This window comes from Neltuma alba, unplaced genomic scaffold (genome assembly GCF_004799145.2).
Source record: "Neltuma alba isolate B1F8T4 unplaced genomic scaffold, ASM479914v2 tig00004899_pilon, whole genome shotgun sequence".
NCBI lineage: Eukaryota > Viridiplantae > Streptophyta > Magnoliopsida > Fabales > Fabaceae > Neltuma > Neltuma alba.
The window spans coordinates 20,342-31,168 of record NW_021633902.1 but is presented as its reverse complement, the minus strand read 5'-3'; the positions used below and the strand labels follow the sequence as shown (position 1 = coordinate 31,168).

At 35.6% G+C, this 10,827-nt stretch overlaps 1 protein-coding gene and 1 pseudogene across 1 annotated transcript; both read right to left on the bottom strand.

Moving 5' to 3' along the window:
- Positions 1-332: 332 nt before the first annotated feature.
- Positions 333-1,236, bottom strand: LOC114746117 (triphosphate tunnel metalloenzyme 3-like; annotated as a pseudogene).
- Positions 1,237-1,826: 590 nt separating this feature from the next.
- Positions 1,827-6,877, bottom strand: LOC114746116 (pyrophosphate-energized vacuolar membrane proton pump). The gene is made up of 8 exons (XM_028934306.1): positions 6,541-6,877; positions 4,875-5,449; positions 4,099-4,478; positions 3,593-3,679; positions 3,172-3,502; positions 2,670-3,080; positions 2,501-2,560; positions 1,827-2,397 (listed from the first exon to the last, which is right to left on the bottom strand). The coding sequence occupies exons 1-8, from the start codon at positions 6,782-6,784 to the stop codon at positions 2,194-2,196; spliced, it is 2,292 nt and encodes a 763-aa protein (XP_028790139.1). The 5' UTR covers positions 6,785-6,877; the 3' UTR covers positions 1,827-2,193.
- Between the last annotated feature and the right edge of the window lie 3,950 nt (positions 6,878-10,827).

Sequence of the window (10,827 nt, the reverse complement as noted above, 5' to 3'; positions counted from 1 at the left end):
CAATACTCAGGACCCCAGGATACTTTTCCTACTTCCGAAGATGCGTCAATAGCCATTAGTGGTATACTCTGCAAAACCATAATTGGTGTTTAATAATTCCGGTGTTGAGAGGAATATCGTAGTTTTGTAACCAAAATTAAGAAACAGTCAAAAAATAAAAGACAAAACTGATGATCTCAAACAATAATAGACAGAGGAAACCAATAGAAGTCACTTGGTGACTGAAAATAAGAACGAGGACTAGCCGGATAATTAAGAATACAAGATGCTTTAAAGTTCAAACCAGAACAACGAATAATCATGATTAGTTCAAAAAGATTAAATTTCACCCACTATGGCAGTTTCCCCGATCGAAAAATTGCAAACTTGGACATCTCCGAGTAAGAATACGCAATACCATTCTCCTTCAGAAAGTCCTCAAGAAGCTGCTTAGCCCTTTCAGGATCAGCACTCTCACACTCGATCTCATACAACGTTCCAAAACCAAAACTAGTCTCATCCACTTCCAATTCCAGACCCTTCCACTCATACACGCTCCTCACATTTCTAAAGCCTCCTAAGCCCACATATCCCTTCTCACCCCCCCCACCACTCCAAACTCCTCCTTCACCCTCCTCAGCACTCTAGACTCCACCACCGAATCCAACCTCCCCGTTCAGCCACGCAATCGCGACCGATCTTTGGGTCTAGATCCTCTTCATCCTCCTCCACCCGACTCACGCCGTCGACCAAGACCGCTTTAGCTTTGAGCGAAACGACACAGCGGGCGTCGTCGTCGAAGAATCGGAGCCGGAGAACGGCGCGGCGAGACGAGAGCTCCCCGGCTGCGCCGTCGAAGAACAGATTCTCTTGGCGATGGGTTTTAATGTGAAACGGAGCGAGTAAAGTCGTGACCAAACGATGAGCTTCAGCATTTCCCAACCGCAGCTTCACTTCCACCTCCATTGGGGATGATGAGGGAGGAGAAAGTAGGCGTCTGTTAAGTGCTCTGGTGGGAAAATTTAGGGTTCGTTTAGGAGGAAATACCAATGCGATGCGCTTTGGAAGAGGAATCCTTGGCGCGATCGAGCTGATGGAGAAGAGTAGCTGCGCCAGTGGTGGTGGTGGGGGTGATGGCGGCGGCGCTGCGTCTGCGAGCTTCCTCGAGTTCCTCTTTATCTTCGATCTTCACTTCGATTTTAGTTGGTCGCCTCAGCATTTTCTTGCGGAATCTGATTCTGGATGGGAAAAACACATGGTGAGATTGGCTTGTATATCTATCGTGTTTATGCCATCGCCTTTCGTTTCTGATACGTCGGGTCGGATCCCATAATTTCAAATATGCAATTCCCTGAATGAATCCTAGGCCCAATTTCCGAATAGAATAATTTGAATCGAGCCTGAAAGTGAAATGCATATCTTCCCAAAAATTTTCAAATGCATTTGGAGAACATGAATGATTTTAAAAAGCTGAAAAAGGATAATTTAATTAATATTTTAGTTAATTATTGTAAAATAACTTAATATGAATTAATTAGACAAACTTACATAACAAAATTGTTCAATTAATTATCAATATTACGTTCCCATAGAGCAACATTACATATTTTTAAAACTTCAAGGAAAATATTGCGCTTGTCAAAAACTCAAAATACGAATTAGTAAACTTCCAAGGCGAATTTTCCATTCAAGGCCCAAAAGAAAAAAGGCGATTTTTCCATGTAACCCAACAACAACAACCATATATTCTAGCATTCAACCTGGCTTTGAACATTCCTTTCTTTTTTCTTTTTTCCTCGCCAACGGCTTTGAAAATTAATATTAAGATAATTTACAAGGGGACACTATCTCAAGGGAATATTAACTAATATATTGACAAAATGTTCTGATAAATCTCAAATGACAAGCAGGTGGAACTATTCGAACTGGAGATTGAAAATCATCATCATCATCAACCTCCCCTTTACAAGGAAAATTTCCTATAACAATTCAGCCTAGTTAACTATCTCAACAACTCACACGATAGGAGGACAGATATACTTGGGTTTTGCTGGGAGGGGTGGGGGAAATAGCGGAAAAAGAAAGAGTGGGAAGTACAAGAGAGTTAAAAAGAGCAACAACACAGACATGGTAGAAGGACTTGTTTTCTGTTTGTTTTTCTTCTTTGGCCATTTATATATCGAAATTACAGGTTACCCTCGTCGCAATCAAAGTTCATATCTTGAAGATCAGGCCACCGTGGGTAGCGAAGAAAGGAGCAAACACAAGAGACTCGACAGCCATGAGCTTGATCAGAATGTTAAGCGAGGGTCCAGATGTATCCTTGAGAGGGTCACCAATGGTGTCACCAATAACAGCTGCTTTGTGTGGATCTGACCCTTTTGGACCAAGTGTTCTTGCATGTTCAGTAGCACCAGCCTAATAAATCACACAGTCACCCAAAAAAAAAGAAATTGAAAACATGAGACCATATAATAATAAGCCATATTTTGTTGCCAAAAATGCCCAGTCAAATCCTCACCTCAATGTATTTCTTGGCATTATCCCACGCACCACCAGTGTTGGAAGCTGAGATAGCAATCTATTTACACAGTTCAATATGAAAATGAGTTTAAAACAAACATGGAACTCAAAAGCTGCCTGCCATGGACGATATATGACTGTGATGGTAGAAAATATGGTGAACCTACCTGTACGCCAGATACAAGGGATCCAGCAAGAACACCAGATAGCGTTTCAACGCCAAAAATTATTCCAACGATGAGAGGCGTAAGCATGACAAGAGCACCAGGGGGGATCATCTCCTTAATGGAAGCATCAGTGGAGATCTTCACACATGTGGCATAGTCAGGCTTGGTGGTTCCCTCTAACAAACCTGGCATGGTGTTGAATTGCCTGCGTACTTCCTCAACCATCTTCAAAGCCGCCTTTCCAACACTCTTCATGGTCATAGCAGAAAACCAGTAAGGAAGCATAGCGCCCACAATTAAACCAATAAAAACCTTCGGAGTCAGCACATCAACAGTTGAAATAGCAGCTCTGCTCACAAAAGCACCGAAAAGTGCAAGAGACACCAGGGCGGCAGAACCAATTGCAAACCCCTACACAGCAGAAGAACAAGAGATCTCAAGTGTCAACCAAAAAAACTAATATTTCCACCGAACAAAAAGGAATCTGAATGAAAATCCAAACCTTTCCAATAGCAGCAGTTGTGTTTCCTGCGGCATCAAGAGCATCAGTCCTCTCTCGAATTCTGTGACTCATGCCTGCCATCTCAGCAATACCACCAGCATTGTCACTGATTGGACCATACGCGTCAATGGCCAAACCAGTAGCTATGGTACTCAACATCCCAAGTGCAGCAACTGCAATACCGTACATGGCAGCAAAGCTGAAACTAACAAAAATGCCAACTGCTATGGCAAAAATTGGAATGATGACAGACTTGTATCCCAAGGCAAGGCCAAATATAACGTTGGTAGCAGCACCAGTCCTGCAGGAGTCTGCAACGTCTTGCACAGGGCTGCAGCAACAATAAAAAGAGCTAATGAAACCAACACCTAAAGAATCAGATTAAAAAAAAAAAAAAGCAAAATGGCCCAAAAGGGCCTACCTGTAAGCATTGCTGGTATAGTACTCAGTCACAAATCCAATAATTAGCCCTGCCCACAGACCAACAGCAACACACAAAAATAGCTGCCTGCAAATCAAAACCATTTAAATGAGTCCTCAGATAGGAGAATTAAATGCTACTTTCCCATTTGTATGCCAGATTTTAGATCAGACCTACCACACCAGATTTTTTCCCAGATCTAATTGGAATCAAATTTACTAAATCCAGTTTGTACAGATCAATATGTCCTGTATTTAGTGACTAATCAAATTGATTATAACATCACAATATCAGAGAAATTGTTGCATGGGAGTACCAATTATCAGTCAAAAGAGCAGTCAGATGAAGTTACTTGGGAAATACGTTATGTAAAATCTGTGACGAAGTTCATCCGGTCATTAAGAATATAACTACAAACTGTAATCCCCCCCAATACCCACAAGTAATGCCGACCCCATCCCTTTCAATGATTCCTACATTAAGAAAGTGATTGCTAAAGGACTAACCAATTCTTCACATCTTTCTGGTCTCCGAAGTTGAATATAGTGAAGGAAGATGGAAGTGCAATCCAACTAGCAATTGCAATCCCAATAGTCATCAAAACAGTGGAAATAATGAGTTGTTTTTTCAATGCTGGCTCAATTTCCTTAACAGTCTTTATCTCAAAGAAGTCAGTTGCAAATAAGGTGGTGAGCAAACAAACAACGATTCCCACGGAACTGATAATGAGAGGAAACAACATTGCAGTCAACTCATGATTCACCCCAAATGAGGAGATGGAGGCAACAACTAGAGCAGCACAGGATGATTCGGCATATGAACCAAAAAGGTCAGATCCCATTCCAGCTATATCACCAACATTATCACCAACATTATCTGCTATCACCTGAGTACACAAAAGTTTGTTCAGATATGGGATGAGTAGACAGTAAGGCGAAACATTAGCATATCTTTCCCTCCAGTTCTATTTATAGAATATTTTTAACCAAGTAATAAAAATTAAGAAAGATAGTTAAAATAGTTAAGTCTTAATTTAGTAAAAAATTACTATAACATTTTCAAATTACCCTTAACTAAATCTATTAACTTGTACCTTTGAATCTTAAAGCCAAAATTGAACCAATTAGATATGTGAGCATTTTTGGAAATATTTTACAAATGCTTCACTAGATTTTATACAGTGTTTTATGATAAGAATCAAGAAATTCTAGAACAACCTTATAGTAAGGATGGGAGGGCGCAATAAAAGGGGAGAGACTAACTTCAGCATATTCGTACTTACAGCTGGATTTCTTGGGTCATCCTCAGGAATGTTTCTTTCAACCTTGCCAACAAGGTCGGCACCAACATCAGCGGCCTTAGTATAAATGCCTCCACCAACTCTGCCAAACAGAGCCATAGAAGACCCACCCAGACCATAGCCAGTGATGGCCTCGAAAAGACCACTCCAGTCATCACCATAGTAAAGCTTGAACAAGTTGATAGCAATGTACAGAACCAAAAGACCATTTGCAGCTAGGAGAAATCCCATAACTGCACCAGATCTAAATGCAGTGATGAAGGCCTTCCCAACGCCCTTTCTTGCCTCCAGTGTGGTTCGTGCGTTGGCATAAGTAGCAATTTTCATCCCAAGGAAACCAGAAATAACTGACGTGACTGCACCAAGCACGAAAGATGCAGTGCTGAAAATCGCAGTTGCAAGAGCCGGCTTACACATTTTAGTTTTGTCATAGGTGCAAGGTTGTTGGCTTGTACTGAATCCCTCCACAGAACCAAGGAAAAGGAATATCAAGATTGCAAAAGCCACCATGAAGATTCCCACATACTTATATTCGGTGAAGAGAAAAGACGTTGCCCCTGCAATATCAGAGCACCAAGATAGAAGTGAACCAAGCTTTTAACCTTCCGTTAAAAAGCACAAGCAATCCATTTCCTCTTCCACATACTCATAAGCAAATTTTCACGAAAAGGACGAATTACATGTTTCAAATTATAATATTCCCAGACTACGAGCTTTTTTTTTAGAAAAAAATAAAAGTTGACATGAAAAACGGGAAAAAGAAACTTCTAAAGAATTAAATTTCAAACCAGTTATCTCAATTTTTATACAAGTTCTCCCTCATCTCCCTCCCTCTCCCTTTCCCCTCTCTATCACTGTTCAACATCACGAATTTTCTTTTCCTCTTGTCTTTCTCTTTTCTGTTCAGTATCCCCTGAGAAACGACTCGAAACTCATTTACCCAACAAGCACTGGAAGAATCACATAACTGATATTGCAGATAATAGAGCCATCTCATATAATGTAAGAAAAAATCGCGAGAATTGGCTAAAAAAATCTACGGCAGTCTGACGTTCCCTGTGTATGAAAAATAGCGAATAAAAAGTGAAGGGGGAAAAACGGTGGGGAAAAAAAGATCGAACAAATTCTAATTGTGAATTATGAGAATTGGAAGCGTGGGTCCAGATTCCATTTCCCGGACCTGCCTCCATCGTCAATTAAAAAAAAAATTGAAATACTACAGTGATGGCATCATGAAGTGTTCATTGTGAACGCCATCTAGGCCGTCGAGATATCTCTAGAGTGTTTCAGATTTCGCGCTTTTATGGAATTAGAAACCCAAAAAAAAAAGAGAGAAATTATAGCAAAGAGCCAACGAGCATTGATTTCTTTATACCCAAAAAAAAAAAGATTATTGAATTCAATGCTACCGAACTTCGAGGCACCAGAAATGACGTAGAAACCAAGTAAAGCTCAAAATTTCAAGCGAGCTTTCTTCGTGGCATATCAAGCACGACACCGGAATGAAAATTGAAATTCACTGCTTCGGAAGTAAAAAATACACACGCCGAGATCTACTCATGAGAACAATTATGAAACATCTCAAGGAAAAAAGAATCAAATTAATGACAAGAAAACTCAAACAGAGCATCAAAGGAGAGAAAGAAACCTTCTGATATAGCGCCCTGAATTTCAGCACATTTTATGACGACACTGTGGTCGTTGATCCCTTCCTCTTCTTCGATGAGATAATCATTGTACCCATTCTTGCTATTCGGAGAACTGTCGCTAGAAGCAGAGAGCTTGACTCTTGAAACGAGAATCCATTGAAACAAAGCGAACCCAATTCCGATAACAGCACATACCGGAATCAGAATCTCGGTTCCGAGATCGGGGAGAATCGCCGCCACCATGGCCGAGCGCCAACAAGGGAGTTGAGCTTTGAAGCGGGGAAAAGGCACAGTCTAGGGGAGTGAGAAAGAATGTGTGAATGCTGAGCTGGTTGGAGAGGAGGGTCTAATATAGAATGGGAGGAGAGAGAAAGAGAGAAGGAAGAGATAGGGATCGAGAATGATGAAGGACAAAGGAAGGTGTGTGGTGGAGAATATAAAATTGTAAAATCAGAAGGATAGGATAGCTAATTTCTAATTTTGCTATTCCCAAATCTTGAGTTTTCACCTTTCCGTGCTTTCTCCTTCTAATATGGAAATGAGAAAGTAATTAATTTAACTACTATTGGTCTTATTATTATATAGAGTCTTCATTTTTATATTTAAACTATTTATACTGTTAATTATATAAAATATACAACTAACAATAATATATTATTCATAAGTAATATGCTAACTCTAAATTTCATATAGTATATGAACAAAAACGTGTCTTATTATCAATTTATCAATCATAAACAGCCCTAATAGATTAAATTAGTCAAATTACTATTTTAATTAAGTGGGTAACATTAGGTACCCATGATCCCATTATATTACATGACATTGTATAATGCATGATGGATGTAGTTATACCGAAGCAAGATTCAGAATGAAACGATTGCCCCCCAAAAATAGATGCAGAAGAGGAACTTTTTTGTTTTGTCCTTTTTCGTATTTAAATAAATAATTTATCAAGATACTAAATTATAAATTCTTGATAAGAGAAGTAGACAGGTAAAATATCACTGTTAAGCAAAAATATGATAATCAAATTTTAATTAATGGGTAATTTTTTCTATTACATGATTTTCAAAAAATGATGTCCGACGGTATTCTATGTGAATATATTTAAATACTCCATCACATATTAAGATTCACTGTGTAGTTAAATTGTTTCATTTACAATTTATGAGCCCAGACAGCCTTTTGTATATTGAATATATTTTATAGTATCTTTTCTTTCTTTGTTTTGTTGTGACATAAAGTTTAGATAAATTGGATCACAATGACTCCTTAAGGTCAGAATATGATTCAAGGCCTAAAAAATTTATAGTATTTTTTCTAACTCAATTAAAATGTGCGTGTATAATATATATATATATATATATATATATATTAAAATAGAGAGAATTACATACAAAGACAATAGAAAATACAAAATCCCAAATCAGCATTCCTTATAACAATTTAACATGTTTCGTAAATAACAACATATTTTTGTGAACATCTTAGATTTGTAATTTCGTAATTTTCCCATTAAAATACTGACTGATAGCATAGTCGTATTAAATTCTTTTTGTTTTTTTTGTGTGCCAGTAGTCGTATTAGATTCGACCTTATAAAATTGCACGAGAGAGATATGTGCACAAATTAGCTTCTAATATGTGTATGGGCATATGAAAAGAATATATTCCTTTAAGTAAGCTTAGAAAATTTAATTTATCAATAATAATAAAATTATATTCAAGGAGCTGCTCTACCCTCACTTAAGCTTAATAATTCTCAAGTCTAAGAAGATCACATGCTAGATAAACACAAAGAGAGAAAAAGGAAAAAAGAAAAGTTCCCTGAGCTCATCCCATGAAGAATCAAACTTTAACACTTTTTTTTTTCAATATAAAGTATTATTCCTACACTTTTTATCATGATAAATATATTGCGGTTGAAGTGTACAATTTTAACAAGAAAATGAAGGTAAGAAACCAAGAATATTAGGTCCGGCAGCTGAATAAAAAATTATTTATTAAATATAAAGGAACCAAAGGACCGGCCATGGATTTAGAACGGACCACGTAAATGTTAAGTCATTAAAATAGTAAATGTCAAAAAATGACACGTTTACTACGAGTCTACAAGGAACACTGCGTATTTTTAAAATCATTTAAATTGCTCTCAACAAAAAATTATTTAAATAAAAAAACTTTGATGACAACCGACAATGACGAATTTTGTTTGACCAATAATCAATCAACAATTTGTAACAATAACTCAAACAAGAGAGAATTCAGGTCAAAAAACAACAGAGGGGATTATTAATTGAGCAATAAATGGTGATTTCCGAATGAAAAGTCGTAATTTTACAATTGATACATATATAGCATGATTGATTATGCATTATAAATTTGAAATTATTAATCAGCACAAAAAAACACAATACAAAAATAAAATCAATTGTATTTTTAAAATTTCTACGTCGTTATTTATTTTAATATTTTCCTTCCCGTGTATTTTTATTTGGATATTATTATTAGCATGTTGTATTTAATTAACAAAGTTGTTCATGTTTAAACCCAAAATAAATGTGAAGGAATTAGGCAATGGATATGGATGAACCCAGACCCGGATTACTCAATCCAATGGTAGCCCACACGTCATATTTAATACTGGCCTGCGTCTTGATCTTATCCTTTCATGTTGACGTTAATATTCAATGACCAGCTTGGCACCATCCTTTCCCAATTAATAAACACTCCCGTACTGTCAAATGCCCATTCGTTAATTTTTTTTCCAGGTTGAAAATGAAGTTTAGATAGTACTAGTATAATATATTTCAGAAATTCTTTTTCCTTTTCTCATAACTTATCTTTTATAAAAAATTTGAACTGAGTATTACCTCTATTTTTTAATATAAAAATTTATTTGATTTTTATTTTAGTCCTAAATATAAGACCCTAATTATTCTGTCTCTCATATTTATCTATTTTTTAATATAGTCCTTATAATAATGGTAATACACTTCATAAGCAATGATGTTTTAGAAAAGACAACATCTATTTATTACAAATAATTAACTTAATCAATTTTTATAATCTATTCAAATTAGTCAACTAGTTCTTATATTAAGAACAAGATAGTATTTTAAATCTCATTAAAATGAAAATATTAATTATTTAATCTTTCAATTTTCAACTCTTCTCCAAATAAATTGACTATTGTTCTGTCATCAATCTCTGTGGTGCTGCTTAGGATGCATAGGATTAAAATTATAACCAATGATAAGAACTGAATTATTAAAAGAATTAAATTTGAGTAACTTAGTCGCAATGAGTTAATCTTAAGAGATTAATGTACAATCAAATTAAAAGTTGAACGACTAAACTGAACAACCAGGTGTTATCACCGAGTGAGGTACTTAATTATTAACACGACATCGTACGGGATACGAGGAGCTAATACACACATTTGTTGCATATTTTTATCGCAGAACAGTAACTATGTGCAAATTTTGTCATAGCTTTGAATAATTTTTTTTAAAAAATTTTTTGGGTTGATGTCTCAAATATATTGATGGTGTATAATAATCATGTGTTTTGATTTTTGTATAATATTTTATAAGATGGGAAATATGACCAAACGTATGTTTTTTTTTTTTTTCCTTGGTGGTTGCAGAAACGTGTGTCATATTTATTTTAGGGAAAATTGGGGAGAGGGACCTGGTGGCAAAAATATTTATGGGGAAAGACCTTAAAAATTTTATTTACTTGGAAAGACCAAATACTAAAATATAAATTTAAAATCACGAATCTGCCCTTAACAAAATTTCATATATTATCTCTCACCACATCCTATAATTTTCTTTTTTTAACAAAATAATTAAAATTTATTCAAATTAATTCAAACTACTTGGAATTATTAAGTTACAAAACAACTCTAACTAATCAAATCAAATTCAATTAATAAGTAACACTAAGTAATTTATTCATCCATCATTTTCGAAAAATAAAACTCTTTTCTTGGGCTTCCTTAATAATAATGAGCCAATCAAAATCATATAGTTGAATTAAAAATTAAAAAAAGTGATACAATAATAAATAATATATAACTTATTGATAATTAATAAGAATAAAAAAACCATGTAGCTTTGAACTTGAATTTTCTTACTCAAATTATTATAACTACTTTTACTATGACAAATATTTATTGGTATAATGAATTTCTTATGTCACTTTTTATTTTAAATTTTTTAATTTTATTCAGTAAGAGGATTCAACTTATTTAAATAAAATAATAGTACGAAATCGATA

What these genes read in the sequence shown, in the direction of transcription:
- LOC114746116 (XM_028934306.1), bottom strand. Translation starts at nt 6,784, where the DNA reads ATGGTGGCGGCGATTCTCCCCGATCTCGGAACCGAGATTCTGATTCCG. An exon ending in TCAGGGCGCTATATCAGAAG is followed by an intron (nt 5,450 to 6,540) that starts GTTTCTTTCTCT and finishes CTGATATTGCAG; the next exon opens with GGGCAACGTCTTTTCTCTTC. An exon ending in ATGCCAAGAAATACATTGAG is followed by an intron (nt 2,398 to 2,500) that starts GTGAGGATTTGA and finishes GTGATTTATTAG; the next exon opens with GCTGGTGCTACTGAACATGC.